At 38.8% G+C, this 16,359-nt stretch overlaps 2 protein-coding genes across 2 annotated transcripts; both read left to right on the forward strand.

Moving 5' to 3' along the window:
• The first annotated feature begins 3,202 nt into the window (after positions 1–3,202).
• Positions 3,203–7,244, forward strand: LOC145782196 (aldo-keto reductase family 1 member A1-like). Its single transcript, XM_082593966.1, has 5 exons — positions 3,203–3,341; positions 4,233–4,289; positions 5,074–5,236; positions 5,498–5,574; positions 7,067–7,244. Exons 1-5 carry the CDS (start codon positions 3,235–3,237, stop codon positions 7,233–7,235), a joined length of 573 nt encoding a protein of 190 aa, XP_082450092.1. The 5' UTR covers positions 3,203–3,234; the 3' UTR covers positions 7,236–7,244.
• Positions 7,245–11,942: 4,698 nt separating this feature from the next.
• LOC145781820 (1,5-anhydro-D-fructose reductase-like) lies at positions 11,943–16,106 on the forward strand. Its single transcript, XM_082593496.1, has 8 exons — positions 11,943–12,061; positions 12,604–12,771; positions 13,237–13,359; positions 13,719–13,775; positions 14,382–14,602; positions 14,877–15,039; positions 15,338–15,414; positions 15,882–16,106. The coding sequence occupies exons 1-8, from the start codon at positions 11,993–11,995 to the stop codon at positions 15,946–15,948; spliced, it is 945 nt and encodes a 314-aa protein (XP_082449622.1). The 5' UTR covers positions 11,943–11,992; the 3' UTR covers positions 15,949–16,106.
• The last annotated feature ends 253 nt before the right edge of the window (positions 16,107–16,359 follow it).

A 16,359-nucleotide genomic window follows, 5' to 3' on the forward strand; every position in this document is an offset into this window, starting at 1 on the left:
GATCAAGTTTGGTGACCTGGTTGAAAAACTGACCAATCAGATGCTGTATCGCTGTTACGTCATTTTGCTTGCAAAATGGCTTTGCTTCTTGGAAAAAAAGTTAGCAAGTTTTCTCGCTGTCTAACAGGCTAGTACAGGGGTTCCCAAACTTTCTGTTCATCGGTACCCTTTGGTCAATTTATAGATTCGCTCGTGTACCCCCAAAATTTTCTCATATTTTTGGCTTTAGAAAGTTTAGATATTGCAACAAATTAACAGTAGAGCTGCATTAGAAGACTGCATACATGATGTTTTGTACCAATCAAAGCACACAAAGTTATTCATAACAATGTAATCCAAGGTTAAACAAACACTGCAATCAATCAAACAAACAATATATCGGCTGAATAAGCCCAGCAATTCTAGCTAATGTGATGGATGAGATTAGAAGTTATGGAAAGAATATCCTTATACTTAATCTAATGTACCCCTTGAAAAGTCGAAATGTACCCCTAGGGGTACATGTACCCCAGTTTGGGAACCCCTGGGCTAGTAGGTTAAGTTGGAAAGATAGTCAGTCTCAGTCAACTAAAGATGCTGCACTAGCGCAACTTTGGCTACATAACAGATCATACATGTAGATTTAGAATAAGTGAAAGTGAACGCAAAATAGCTGAATATTTATTAAATAACGTCTGCCTGGTCAGCTCAGTGGTCCGCCCTGTTAGCGCACTGACTAAGCACCCGACTTATTCCACAGCAAAAACACTTTAACAATCGGAAAACTTCACTCAGCCAATCTCAGAAACCGGCTCTGCGAAGCCTCTAGTCTACAACTATGCGAAACTGCCAGGAATCACCCAACAAGCACCCATCAGTCAAGGATAAAGATTCAAAACCAACCAACGAAAAATAAGTTAGTATAATTTGGTCAGCACTCAATAGCCCACAGGCCCGGATTTAGGGGGGGGCAGAGGGGGCAGTTGCCCCGGGCCCCCCGACTTTTGAAGGGCCCCCCTATGTGGTTAAAATGTGATTTTGTGTTATTTTTTTTCCTTTTGGCCTTTAAAGTTTCTGCAAAATGCTGTGCAGTACTGGACTGATGCTACTGTAGACGTAGAGATGGTTTTTCGCGCCGTAGGCTTGAAAAAATTTTTTGCATGGGGGCCCCCCAATCTAAAAGTGCCCCGGGCCCCCCATCAGCTAAATCCGGCCCTGATAGCCCATATGGCAGTTAGTGGAAAAAGAAGACGTGGTAAAACCTAAATGTTAACACGGCTCTGGTAAAACAGAAAGTCAAAGAAAAGTTATATGGCAAATGCCACAAGCAAGAGTTGGCTGATATTGAATAGTCACTGATTCAACTTTTAACCAACCAATCTACTACCGAACTGTGTCACTCCTTTTCCCTACCAGATGTCAAAACTGCAATGTAACTGTGCTCATAGACATTCACATACAGTAGCTTATGTAGTTATGTTGCATATGGCTGAGTTTAGCTTTAAAACAGCGGACACAACTGCATGACAGGATGTGCGATTAAACCGAGCTAACGTGCGATTGTTAGTGAATACTGAGTTATACCACAATTTCTTTAGCCAGAAAATCAGTTCTTTAAATATTTTCAGTCACATTTTCCAACCAGTGTAAAACGAATGTGAATGTATTTGTGACACTTCACATCTCTTCTACTTCATCAATTGTTTCTGTACAAACTGGTTTTGTTTTCAATGAAATGAAAAATTCTCCTCTGTATTGTCTCCGACTGAACTATATTCCTCTAATTGGTTGGTTGGTTTTGAATCTTTATCCTCAAGACTGACAAAGCCTAGGTTATTTCTGGTAGTTTTGCATACTTGCAAAGGCTTTGAACCACTGACGCAGGGCCAGTTACCGAAATTGGCTGGATGAAGCTTACAAATTAATGAAGTGTTCTTGTCTGTCTGCTAAATAAAGAGGCGTAAATCATGACAGCCGAACCAGCGGCAGCGCCGCTTGATATTGAGTCAGGCACTTTACCACTGAGCAAACAACTGCAATTGACTCACAAATTTCCCCCCTGTGCAGTCCTATTGCTGTAATTGTTTTTTACGTCATCTGTAGGCTGCAGATTAGCTTTTTTTTAGTCAGTTTGGCTTCCCGAAGTACTGCGCTTGGAGATAGATGTAGCCTAGCCCTAGGTATACGTTACTGGTTGGGGGGATATAGACTTAGACCTAGTTTGCCAGCTGGACAATCGTGGTATAAAGATTATTCAGTTGAACCTTTGTTTGTGTGCGTTTTTAGCAAACCAAACTCTGTTATGAATGATTTAAGATGGCTATTGCAGTTTTGTTGTTGCTGCAACCTGACAAATTAGTCTGGTAGCTGCGGGCACTGAATCATCTACCTCTTAAACTCTTTGAGAAAACAACCAATAGGCTAACTAAATAAGAGCACGAAATTGCAAATCGCTTATTTAGCAGATTTTGCGTATGTCAACGTTGAAATTTCGAAACGCGATGTATCAGCAAACAATAAACGTGTTGGCACGTGAGTTATTCTTGTTTACTCTGAAAGAAAAGCTTGCTGGTTGTAAAGCCGAATTAGTTTCCATTGAGAACCAGTGACGTTCGGTGGCTTAAACCGTTGGGAAAGCAACTTTTCGGCAACACTTCCAGGGGGGGTCTGGGGAGCCTCCCCCAGAAATTTTTGAAAAACACTTCCAATTTGGTGCGCTCTGAGAGCATTTCCAAAACAAATCAAAAATAAAAATCTGTCAAGTTGTGCTTCGCCTATGTCGTGATCATACATCCATTTAATGTTTAGAAGTCATGAACAATCTTAATTTTAACGTTGCAGGACCAAAATCCAGTGTTAGACATGGAAGAATAGTTGTCTAAATATTTAATTCGTCATGAATGTTCATTCTCAGATATTCAGTTAAGCCTACACTACAAAAACTAACACTTAGGCCTAAACATTACAACCGCAAGCAATTTGTACTAAAAGCTGGATAAGTTTGCCTCCTGCCTATAGAAGCTTAACGAACTAAATATTGCATCGGCACCTGAACGTTCATTGGCGAAGTAACGTTATATCAACGCTGTAAAAAGGGCAAAGGCATGACTATGAAAGCTAGTATTCGCATATTCTTTGCATGCAATAATTTGTTATTAATCTTTCCCTGCTCAATCATGATGATTGTGTGATCATGATCATGTGATCATGCACAACGAAGTGACGTGGTGAAATACAGTACTGTACTGTAATCACATGGAAATACTGGAATACTGTGGAAATACTGATGTAATCATACCATATCTCGATGGAAATGAGACGTGCATTCAAAAACCTGATAAAATGCCCAGGGGTTCAAGTAGGTGAGGGCATTGTCTAACATTACTCAATTTGAGTGTTTTTCAAAGGCGTATGTGCGTGGTTTTTATTAACGCAAACTTGACGACACATATTCAAATAGCACACGTAACGTAAAACATGGCAAGCCATCACTTTTATCCAATGGCAACGCGCAAGTCATGACGATTGAAAATGGCGGCATTCTGCTGACGCCGTGGATGTAATAACTTAAGTTTAATTGTTTGATTGTTCAAGAAAATGAAATATTTTATCACAGGTGTCAACCTCACAACGATGCTTGATATGAACGATTCAGTTACATGTGATACAAACGACTTTATTTTTACACGAGTCAGTTCAACCACAAGCAGCGATAAATCGATTCGATCAGCTAGCAGCTAGATCATTTTCGGTTAAGCTTATGCAAATAGCAATATATTCTATTTGAATAAGCTTAACCGAAAATGATCTAGCTGCTGTTTATGATTGAACTGACTCGTGTGAAAATAAATTCGTTTTTATTGTTTGATTACCTGTTTGAACCTTTTGCATTTCTTGTAGAAGCTTTGAACCACTGACTCAGTCACCGAGATTGACAAAGTTAAGCTTCCGCTTGTTGCTGAAGTGTAGGAGTCTGTGAAATGTTCACCCCACTAGTTACCGTGGAGTGGAGGATTCTCCTTCTTAAGCGTTGCACTTAAGAACATTCCGGTTCCGTCATTTATAAGAAGTTTCCCGTTCCGTTGTTTATAAAGAGTTTTCTATTTCGTCGCTTATAAAGATTTTTTCGTTCTCCCGTTTATAAAAAGTTTCCCGTTCGTTGTTTACGAAGCCTCTTGCTTGCTGGTAACCAGACATAGCTACCGCAGAAAACTAAAAGCTACAAAAGCTGAAACGTTGAGTGTTTATTGCAGGAAGATGCAGAGGCTGGCAACAGTTTCACTGATGAAGACTACGTTGCAACATGGAAGGTATGGCTTTATGAGATGTAACATGATGCTTTAACTTTTAATATTTCAACGTGAAAATCAACTGCAATTATTTAACCTATATTTGCTTTTCGGGCCATGGAGACCCTGCAGAAAGAGGGCTTAGTTCGAAGTATCGGTGTTTCAAATTTCAACGAGTACCAAATCAATCGTATTCTCAAGGAAGCAACCATTGTTCCAGCTGTCAACCAAATAGAAAACCATCCTTGGTGCAAAAAATCTTGTTGACTTTTGCCAAAGCAAAGGAATTGCTGTCACAGCTTACAGTCCACTAGGATGCAAAGGAACTCCGTAAATTTGATTTATACTGCATATTTTACAAATGAATGCACAATTTTGCTTCACTTGCAGCTTTTTGGAAATTATAGTGGTATTAAAAATGTGAAATATTTAAAAAAAACTATGATTCCATTTACTCAAATAAAATTCTCATAGCTATAAGCTATTAAAACTGGCGCCCCCCACAAAATTAGAAAACAAATCCACTTTGGCTATAGGCCTACAACAACATAGGTAGGCTACAGTAGGCGTAATTACAACTTCTTGAAGGAAGACCCCACCTAGCTCGCTCTCAATTTCTTCGAGGCTGTCTTTGCTTCTTTTATTTTCTTCTGCGACCTTCATTCACAACCAAACCGTGACGTCTCCCAAAATTGTTTAATAGATCCACTAGGCTACTGGTTATAACAAGTAAAATATTGTGAAAGTCAAAAGGGGGAGACTTGCGTAACAGCCATGGCCAAAGATTTTTTGTTCTTTTTTGCAGAGGAGAATTGAAAAAAGTTTTGTTGGATGATCCTATAGTGATAGAAATAGCAAAGAGGTTAAATAAAACTCCAGCTCAAGTTTTATTACGATTTCAAATCCAACGTAACATCATTGTCATCCCCAAAAGTGTGACAGCAAGTCGAATCAAGTCTAATTTACAGGTACAAGCTTTCGACCTCAGCAAGTCGGGTATGCTTTAAAGCTCCTTCATTACTTTGAATTCTTCTGATTAGCCAAATTTACATTTCGTTGTTCTTCTACTGTACCGTTTATTTTATTCTGACGTTAGCTCCTGAAGGGAACAATTAATAATAATACTCATGTTTTTATTTTGCCTTCAAGAAAACCTTCAGCTTCGAGCTATGTGCAATCTTCAAGTTTTCTGCTACCAATCAACTCTTTAAATCTTGATATTATGATAGGTTTTCGACTTTGAACTTTCCACTGATGACATGGAGAAACTGCGGAGTTTGGAAGAAAACTTAAGAATTATTGCTTGGTAATTGCGTACGTTATAAAACGTAACCTAAATTATAATACTGTACAGTGTACACGTAGCATAGCATAGAGTTAGAATTTCTTAAATTAATTGGTTTGGTTTTGAATCTTTATCCTGGGACTGACAAAGCTTTGATAGGTTATTCCTGGTAGTTTCGCATACTTGTAGAGGCTTTTGACGCAGGGCCGGTTACCGAGACTGACAGAGTGAAGTTTTCCGATTGTTGAAGTGTTGTTGCCGGGAAATTATTCCATCTATTAGGTGCTGCTGAATGGAGAGCAGTCCTTAGAATGTGTTGCTCAAGCGCACACCTCAAGACTCGAACCAGCGCCGCTTGATCTTTAAGCTTCTTTTTCCAAGAAGTCACGCGCTAACCAACTGAGCTATCCTCAGGACAAGCTAGTGATATCTTTCAAACTAGCCTAGCAGCAGTGGTACTACGACAGTTTATCGAACGACAGTTCATCGAACGACAGTTTATCGAACGACAGTTTATCGAAACGACAGTTTATCGAACGACAATTCATCGAACGACAGTTTATCGAAACGACAGTTTATCGAAACGACAGTTTATCGAAACGACAGTTTATCGAACGACAGTTTATCGAACGACAATTTATCGAACGACACAGGGCCGTAGCCAGACCGCAGAGCAAGGAGGGCCAACTTTTTTTAAGGGGGGCCAAAAAAATTTAAATGGGCAAAATCATTATAAATGTAGCTGTTGCTCTTGAATGTTTGGATTTTGCCAGGGGGGAGGCGGATTTGTTTTTAAGGGGGGCGAGGCCTCCCTGGCTCCCTGCTGGCTAGGGGCCTGGAACAACAGTTAATCGAAAACCTAACCCCTAAAACCTAACCCTAACCCCTAACCCCCAACCCCCAACCCCCAACCCCTAACCCCCAACCCCTAACCACTAACCACTAACCACTAACCACTAACCCCTCACCCCTAACCGTAACCCTACCCCTAACCTTTAACCCCCAACTCCTAACCACTAACTCCTAACTCCTAACCACTAACCCCTAACCTTAACCCTACCCCTTAACCCCCAACCCCTAACCCTACCCTTAACCCCTACCCCTAACCCTTAAACTCCAACTCCCAATCACTAACCCCTAATTCTAACCTTAACTCTTAACCTTTAGCCTCTAGCCCCTAACTCCTAGCCTCTAGCCCCTAGCCCCTTCGATGAATTGTCGTTCGATGAACTGTCGTTTCGATAAACTGTCGTTCGATGAACTGTCGTTTCGATGAACTGTCGTTTCGATAAACTGTCGTTTCGATGAATTGTCGTTCGATAAACTGTCTTTCGATAAACCGTCGTTCGATGAACTGTCGTTCGATAAATTGTCTTTCGATAAACTGTCGGGTCACGAGCAGCAGTATGTTGTTCGTTTGTTAACATTTAACGGTTTGTCAGTAAGATAACTTACCATTTGTATTAAAAACCTTTAACCTGTTGTGTTACATACAGGCCTAATTTACTTTTAGGCTTATACCTGGATACAATACCCCAGAGCACAAATACTATCATTTTCGAGAAAACTACTCCGAAAGAAACAAAGCAAGGCTTTATTTCTATCTGTTACAGAGACAGTCAATAGCCTACACAATTTGTCTTATTTGTGCAATCGTCATTGAAATTTTGCTTTCATCATGAACTATTTTTTTTTTTATGAAATTGATCACATTCTAATAAATGTTTAATACACAACAACAACTTTACATGACTGTTGCTTAACATTTTACCAATGTGATTGCCTGGCTCATTAGCAATCAACCAATGCGTTTGAAGTAAATGAAGCCATGAAGTAAATGGCAGATTGATCAATTAATTAATATACAGAGTGAAGTTATTAAGTGCTGTTGTCGTTAAATTTTCAATTCACTAGGTGCCGCTAAACGGAGAGCAATCCTTGTTATAATCATAATGTTCAACGTAATGCCATTCTCAAACATACACCCCGAAAACTGAACCAGCGCTGCTTGATTTTGCGGTTTCATTGTGCACAAAGTAGGGCATTTCACCACATGAGCGTTAGGGGTGGCAGTAGCAATAGGTAGACCAATTAATCTGACATGAAACATGGTTGTCTTTATTTCAGGTTCATATTAAGAGCAGCTCAGCAGTCTGTAGTTGGATTTATTCGTAAAGTCGTATGGCATAGAGTGTGTACAATTTTACGTCCACTGTTTTGTCAAATCACTTCGTCTATTTACTCTCGGTAGATTACTGTTTTGTTATTATTGAAGTTTAAAAAAAGTTTGCTTCTTTTGTCAATCAAAGACTTGTGGATTTTCTATGATGAACCAATAACAACATCATCATATTATCATCATACCTTTGTTCATTATTTTGAGATCCAGGCTTAAACTATATCTTCAGATTTGTTTGGGAGTTACGATAAACGTTATGCGACGAATAACAACTATAGTTATATCTGTAGTAGTGTAGATAACCAATAAATTTACAAATATTGTCTATAAAGCAACACAAAAAAAAAAGAAACAACCTGGCCTCAAAACTTTTATATTGTTTGTTTGTTTATTGGCCGCTGTGAAAAATATGTACAATAAATCAAAACACAATGTACAGTAAAACTGTTGAAAAGTTTACAATAAAAAAAAACGAGTAAAAAATGATGGTAGCATCACAGCAGCGGGAGGCTGCGAAGTGACCGTTCAAGGTCTTCAAGTCAAGCAGCCACCCTTAACTGGTACCTAATATGCGTTAGAAACAATCAACAGCTTTACCCGTTTAGGTTGGACTACCAAGTTAGTTGATTCGTTTTTCGGTGGCGCGAAATCAAGTTTCCTATCGATTTATTGTGACTTCTCCTTTAATTTTAATCGGGCCGATTTGATTGCGATCCAAGAAAGAAAACGAGGAATGTCTTTGCTTGTTCAGCGAGCAATTATGGTATATTCTCGGGGTGTGCGCCTGTGCAACGCATTTCAGGACTGCTCTCCATTCAGTGGGACCTAATGGATGGAATAATTCCAAGGCAACAACACTTCAACAATCGGAAAACTTCACTCTGCCAATCTCGGTAACCGGCCCTGTGTCAAGAGCCTCTACAAGTATGCGAAACTGCCAGGAATCACCTATCAAGGCTTTGTCAGTCCGAGGATAAAGATTCAAAACCAACCAATGGAAAATAAGTTAGTGTAACTTGGTCAGCACTCAATAGTCAATATAGCCGTTGGTGGAAAAAGAAGACGTGACAAAACGCAAATGTTAACACGCCTCTGGTATAAGTGAAAGAGCTAACAACTGCAATCGACGAGTTTCTTCCCTGTGCAGTCCTATTGCTGTAATTGTTTTCACGTCATCTGTAGGCTGCAGATTAACTACTTTTTCTAATCAGTTTGGCATCCCCAAAAACTGCGCTTGGAAACAGATGTAGGCCTAGCATGTAGCCCTAGCTATACGCTACTGGTTGGGGAAGATAGGCTTAGACCAGGCGCGGATCTATGGGGGCTCCCCCCGAAATTTTGTGAGAAATTGTTGAATGGTTTGATATGCATCTAAACAGCTGATATTAGTCCAAATGCGGACTTAACTTATCCCGGGAGGGGGAATTATTTTTGTTATTATTAAGGTTGAAATTATCCATCGATTATACATTTTAATAGCAACATTTGTTGGAGCTGGCTCAGCTGAAACCAACGCTGAGCCAAATGACGTCAGTTGAAACAATCTGAAACCTGAATTGTTTTATAGTTTTTAGTCTTCATCATACAATTTCAATCAATTACCGTAGGCTATATGTCTGCAAACATACAAATATCCAATTGGTCATGGACACTGCATACAGGGTTTTAATTTTAAACCAGATTTCAAGTTTACTTTGCATGCTTAGCAATTTTTATTCCAGCAAAATTTATTGATGAACATGGCTGTTTTAATGTCTATTTAATAGCATATCGTGTATGTCGTAGTATCATTGTTCAAAGTGGCGTAGCCAGGGGGGGGGGGGGGGTTACAACCCCCCCTTTGGCACGCGTGTGACGTCACGATATTGAGAATGATGCTTTCAGTCTCTATGTCTCCAATTTTAAGTGAAACTGCATTAAAAGAGCGAGTTTTGCCAATACCAAACATTCAAACATCTCAGCCAGGAATTAGCAACAAGAAAACATAGAGACTTAGCTTTATTACCGAAAAAATGACGAAGAAAACATGATCTTATCCTTTTGCTATGCTACCGGACAGCACCATTTTACAGGAATATTTATACCCATATTTTTGTTGAAAATGCTCTCAGAATGCACCAAATTCAAAGTAGTTTTTCAAAAATTTCTGGGGGAGGCCCCCCCAGACTCCCCGCCGCTGGGTGTCGCCTTTGGCGAACACGCCATCGAGCTTCGCCCGCCAGCCGTCACAACCCCCAAAATTCCTGGCTACGCCACTGATTGTTAATATCTGTTTCATCTTTTTCTTACTTTTTAATTCATTTTCAATTTTTCTGGCCCCCCCCAAAAAAAACTCCTAGATCCGCGCCTGGCTTAGACCTAGTTTGCCAGCTGGGCAATCATGGTAGGAAGATTATTTCAGTTCAACCTTTGTTTGCATGCGTTTTTAGCAAACCAAACTCTTTTATGAATGATTTAAGGTGGCTATTGCAGTTTTGTTGTTGCTGCAACGGTGCAACCATGCAATCTGACAAATTAGTCTGTTATCTGTGGGCACTGAATCACAAAAATTCACCTCTCAAACTCTTTGAGAAAATAGCTAATAAGATAAATAAGAAAGGGCGCGAAACTGCAAATCGGTTATTTAGCAGATTTTGCGTATGTCAATGTTGAAATTTCGAAACGCGATGTATCAGCAAACAATAACTGTGTTTGCACGAGAGTTCTTCTTGTTTACTTTGAAAGGAAAGCTTGTTGGTCGTAAAGCCGAGACAGTTTCCATTGAGAACACAGTTTGGTTACGTGCATGAGGTTTTTAGTTGCTTTGACAATGGTCGATAAGCTAGCCTACTTTTACAACTGCAATCAGTGGCGTATTTAGAAAGTTTGTTAGGGGGGGGCCAAGACATTGTGTCAGTCAGCCGCATAGCGGCTGACTCAGCGGCTGGAGGCCAATAGGGGTAGTCTCAACGGTAGTACATGGAAAACTCAAATTAGGTGAAAATGGTTGTTAATTGTTACAAATTTTTTCTACTTGGGTAAAAATTAGACTTGTTTGATCCTTTAACTAGGGGGAGTAGGCTATACCAAAATGTCATATGATGCGTCAGAATGGGTGGAGAGGGTTAGTTGAAGCCGTCAGATAGGAGGGGAGGGGTCCAAAATCAAGAGCGAATCCGTAGAAGTAAGTTACTGTTCCAATCAATGAAACAACAAAAGATATCAAGAACATAAACAATAAGTTAGTCCTTCCGACCTCGAATAGCCTACCTTTTGAACATTCTCGGCGATTCGCAATGACAATTTACAGTTTAATGCGATGGCTGCGCTTGGCAAATATATCAATGACTGCATCATACTCGAGTATAATATCCTTGTTTAAATACATCTGAGCTAGTAGACCATCCAAACGTGGCTCGGTCATGGTCGTGCGGTAATAATTTTGCAGGTAGGCTACTTTAGTGAACTGAAACATCGCTCATTGGAGGCAGTTGTAACTGGAAGCGTAGCAAAGATTCGAAGTAATTTATGGATAATTGCCGAGTTATTCAACAGCTTGACACGCATCCACAAAAGTCGCATGTCTTTTATTCACAGAAACTGCAAGCCAATTCGCTCTTCGTAATTTAATAAAAGCTGCAAAGCAATTGCTTGGTTCAACATCCAGCATTTCATGGTAGGCATGGTAGAAGTCGAAAATCTCGTCGATCGGGCAGTTCTCATCTTCATGAATCAATTAAGGCAGATATATCATGTGCTGACTTTAAAAGCTAGCGAGCAGTGCTCATTGGATCTCTCGTGAATTTGTGCCATGCAATTGTCAAGAAAAGGAAGAAAAACTGTTTGTTTGAAATAGATCTCCGCAGTTTCAGCTGGAATGTTAGGTCAATGTTGTTGTCTAGGTGCTCTCCGCGGCATTCGGATTTCTTCGCCAAAAACTGAGCAAGTCTAGCCAAAAAGTTGGTGAAAAAGCTTATTATCGCCCCTTAGGTCTTGTGACACAGTTGCGCAGGATGAATCACCCAAGCAATTATGTCTTGCGCTACAACTTTTTTTGCAAAATTTATGATTTTTTTTACCTGATCATTAGGGAGAGGCCATCGCCCCTTATCCTCCCCCCTAAATACGCTACTGACTGCAATCAAATCAGCTCTTGCATTTTTAGTGAAATGCTAACTTTGGTTTAATTTGGTAGAACTACAGTAGAACCAATAATGCAATTCTACTTTATCAAGACTTGCAGAGTTAGAGACTGTCTAAATCAATTAAATTAAACAAACAATGTCTGTGCCCTCCCTTACGTTGAACACTGGATTCAAAATGCCAATGATTGGGATTGGAACATGGCAGGTAAAATGGATAGTCCTAGGTTGTGTTAACTCACCGTAGGTTAAAATAGTTTGTGAGATGAAGCAAAGTTTACAAAACTGGATGAAGAGTTATTGCTAGTATGGTTATATTGGATTCAAACTCTGTCTTTTGCGAAAGTTCGAGTCATTGGACACTCGAGAGTGAGTTCAAGTTCAAATCATTCCTGGTTCGAGTTTTAATTTTTCAAATTTGCTGCAACTTCGAATTTAATGATTTTCCATTAATTTCAATTTTCTGTTAGGAAAATAAGCTAACTATGACGTTTCAAGTTTTCTATATCAGTCTTGGAGGATTATGGTTACTTTAAAATTTTACCATAGAGTTTTTATCTCAGTTTCCCCTCTAACCAGTGGTGGTAGTACTGTAGGTATTTTCTGTATTACTGCAGCTTTACAATATATTTACATATTTTTTTTAAGATAGTGAACTCGAACACAAGTGTACTCTTTGCTTCGTTTCGACTTAGTTTTTGTTTGTATCCCAATTTGAATTATATCAACAAATTTGTATTGCATTTGCAGTCAACAGACAACGATGCACAAAAGGCCGTAGAGTGCGCAATTGACTGCGGCTACCGTCACATTGACGATGCTTGGGATTACAAAAATGAGACAGAAGTTGGAACCGGATTAGCCAACAAGATCAAAGAAGGAATAGTGAAGAGAGAAGATATTTTCCTCACCACCAAAGTAAAAATGTTTACCCCAAAAACTTTGTCCTGTCTCTTGGGTGATATAATAAGTTGCTATATATCCTATTCTTAACATCCGACATTATGCATTGTTTGCAGAAAGCACACAAACGTTTAAATATTATTTTCTTCACCAAGGGCAAAATTTTTATTTGTTCTATCCAAGCAGGAAAAATGTGCAAATGTGACATTAAAAGAATGCTTTCTTACAATAATAGAAATTTTTTTATTTTACATTGTGTCAACATCTGCCAACGTTGAACATTTGTGAAAAACACGAATAGAGGCCTTGCATTGCTAAGAGTGGGTGCACTTTTGACTATAGCCTCATTTTATTTCTCCAGGACTTTTGTGAATCTGTGCTTGGTATAGAACAGGAGAACTTGGAGAAGAACAGATTATTTCATAACATATCCAATAAATATGGGAAAAATCAATCAATCTTAATTTATTTTTGTTTTAGCTCTGGAATACTTTTCATGATCCTAAAGATGTGCGTGCGGCCTTCATGGACAGCTTGAAGATGTTGCAAACAGAATACGTAGATCTATATCTCATGCATTTCCCTGTGGGATTTCGCAGTAGGGTAAATATTTTTTTAACCTAGTGATAAACAATGTAGGAAAAGAAAAATTTGCTATAGCTGACTGGGACAGAGTGAAGTTTTTGTTTGTTGCTGAAGTGTCGTTCTCTGTAAATTGTTCCTTCCACTAATTTCCGAAAAATGGAGGATTCTCCTTCTAAAACGTTGCATTTAAAAGCATTTCGGTTCCGTCATTTATAAAGAGTTTCCCGTTCCGTTTTTTATAAAGAGTTGCCCGTTCCGTCGCTTATAAAAAGTTTCCCGTTCGTTGACGAAGCCTCTTGCTTGCTAGTAACCAGACAGAGATGTCGGGGCGGAAAACTGAAAGTTACAAAAGCTGAAAAGTTGAGCATTTATTGCAGGAAGAAGCAGAGGCTGGCAACAGTTTCACTGATGTAGACTACGTTGCAACATGGAAGGTAGGACTTTATGAGATGTAAAATGGTGCTTTTAATTTTAATAGAGTAAGTTCTAAAGTAAGTAGGCTGATTTGTTTGTTGCAAGTTTTAATTAAAATAAACTTTACTATGTTGTGGTTTTCAGACGCGTCCGCCTCCCACATGAGTGCCAAGTATTCGGCCTAAGTTTTCAATAACCTATTTTATTTATGCTTCAACAACTGTTTTCCTCATCATCAAGCATTTTTAGTAAACCGCTTACTAGTTTCCTTTTGTTTAAAGCTTTTGTAGAGAGTTCGCTTGTTGTACCACAGACGAACATAACAAAGTAACTTCAACGAGTTTAACATATTTTATTTTTATCACACAAAGAAGTTACAACATAGTTAAAACAAATTTCACACCTTTTCCCACATATTTGCGTCCTCACCAAGATTTACTTTACATCCGCAATATACATAAAAGTGAGAATTAGAAGATTAAATTCTTTTTGTTTATCAGTAAATCAGAAAAGTTTGAAAACCCTTAGATTTTAAAGCGATTCGTCGCGTTGTTTTCACAATAGCAGTCGTATTTAAACAAGAAAATAAATCAGCTGTAATTATTTAACCTACATTTACTTTTCAGGCCATGGAGTCCTTGCAGAAAGAGGGCTTAGTTCGAAGTATCGGTGTTTCAAATTTCAACGAGTATCAAATCAATCGTATCATCAAAGAAGCAACCATTGTTCCAGCTGTCAATCAAATAGAAAACCATCCTTACTTGGTGCAAAAAAATCTTGTTGACTTCTGCCAAAGCAAAGGAATTGCTGTCACAGCTTACAGTCCACTAGGATGCAAAGGAACTCCGTAAATTTAGTTTATACTGTATATTTTACAAAGAAATGCACAGCTTTGCTTCACAATGCCCACCTAACTCACTCTCAATTTCTTCGAGGCTGTCTTTGCTTCTTTTATTTTCTTCTGCGACCTTCATTTGCAACCAAACTGTGATGTCTCCCAAAATTGTTTAATAGATCCATTTGGCTACTGGCTATAACAAGTAAAATATTGTGAAAATCAAGGGCGTGAGACTTGCGCAACAACCATGGACGAAAGATTTTTAACTTGTTCTTTTTTGCAGAGGAGAATTGAAAAAAGTTTTGTTGGATGATCCTATAGTGATGGAAATGGCAAAGAGGTTAAATAAAACTCCAGCTCAAGTTTTATTACGATTTCAAATCCAACGCAACATCATTGTCATCCCCAAAAGTGTGACACCGAGTCGAATCAAGTCCAACTTTCAGGTACAAGCTTTCGACCTCAGCAAGTCGGGTATGCTTTAAAGCTCCTTCATTACTTTGAATTCTTCTGATTAGCCAAATTTACATTTCGTTGTTCTTCTACTGTAACTAAACTACTTCATCACATTTAGATTTATTTTATTCTGACGTTAGCTCCTGAAGGGAATAATCAATAATAATCATGTTTTTATTTTGCCTTCAAGAAAACCTTCAGCTTCGAGCTATGACTGTGCAATCTTCTATTCGCAATTTTCAAGTTTTCTGCCACCAATCAACTCTTTAAATCTTGATATTATGATAGGTTTTCGACTTTGAACTTTCCACTGATGACATGGAGAAGCTGCGGAGTTTGGATGAAAACTTAAGAATTATTGCTTGGTAATTGCGTACGGTGATAGGTAGCCTAAATTATAATACTGTATACACGTCGCATAGAATCGAGTTAGAATTTCTTAAATTAATTGGTTTGGTCTTGACGCAGGGCCGGTTACCGAGATTGGCAGAGTGAAGTTTTCCGACAGATGAAGTGTTGTTGCCGGAAAATTATTCCATCTATTAGGTGCTGCTGAATGGAGAGCAGTCCTTAGAATGCGTTGCTCAAGGGCACACCTCAAGACTCGAACCAGAGCCGCTTGATCTTTAAGCTTCTTTTTTCTCAAAGTCACGCGCTTACCCAGTGAGCTATCCTCGGGACAAGCTAGTGATATCTTTCATACTAGCCTAGCAGCAGTATGTTGTCCGTTTGTTAACTTCACTAATTAAACGGTTTGTCAGTAAGATAACTTACCATTTTTATTAAAAACCTTTAACTTATTGTGTTACATACAGACCTAATTTGATTTCAGGCTTATACCTGGATACAATACCCCACAGCACAAATACTATCCTTTTCGAGAAGACTACTCCGAATGAATCAAAGCAAGGCTTTATTTCTATCTGTTACAGAGACAGTCAATACCCTACACATAATTTGTCTTATTTGTGCAATCGTTATTGAAATTTTGCTTTCATGATTAATTTTTTTTATAAAATCGAACACTTTTTAATAAATATAATTTCGGGAGAAAGTTTGTTTTGTTGTACCAAAGACGGACAAGACACAGCAATACCACAGGGTTGAGTATTGCAACAGTATATTTTACATATTTACAAATAGTTTAACAGTCAAACGTTTTCGGCTTAACTGAAGCCTTCACTGCTCTGTGTATTAATTGATTGATCAATCTGCCATTTACTTCATGGCTGCAGCTCCCCCCCCCCCCCCCCTTGAAAGCAAGAGTGAAATCATGTTTTCCCCTGTGTTTGTCTGACCCGATTACTTTT

The sequence above is a fragment of the Aplidium turbinatum genome, chromosome 13 (assembly GCF_918807975.1).
Source record: "Aplidium turbinatum chromosome 13, kaAplTurb1.1, whole genome shotgun sequence".
In the NCBI taxonomy this organism is placed as follows: domain Eukaryota; kingdom Metazoa; phylum Chordata; class Ascidiacea; order Aplousobranchia; family Polyclinidae; genus Aplidium; species Aplidium turbinatum.

What these genes read in the sequence shown, in the direction of transcription:
- LOC145782196 (XM_082593966.1), top strand. Translation starts at nt 3,235, where the DNA reads ATGGAAATACTGGAATACTGTGGAAATACTGATGTAATCATACCATAT. An exon ending in ACTACGTTGCAACATGGAAG is followed by an intron (nt 4,290 to 5,073) that starts GTATGGCTTTAT and finishes TCTTTTTTGCAG; the next exon opens with AGGAGAATTGAAAAAAGTTT. An exon ending in GAATCAAGTCTAATTTACAG is followed by an intron (nt 5,237 to 5,497) that starts GTACAAGCTTTC and finishes ATATTATGATAG; the next exon opens with GTTTTCGACTTTGAACTTTC.
- LOC145781820 (XM_082593496.1), top strand. Translation starts at nt 11,993, where the DNA reads ATGTCTGTGCCCTCCCTTACGTTGAACACTGGATTCAAAATGCCAATG. An exon ending in CTGTGGGATTTCGCAGTAGG is followed by an intron (nt 13,360 to 13,718) that starts GTAAATATTTTT and finishes CATTTATTGCAG; the next exon opens with GAAGAAGCAGAGGCTGGCAA. An exon ending in CTAGGATGCAAAGGAACTCC is followed by an intron (nt 14,603 to 14,876) that starts GTAAATTTAGTT and finishes TCTTTTTTGCAG; the next exon opens with AGGAGAATTGAAAAAAGTTT.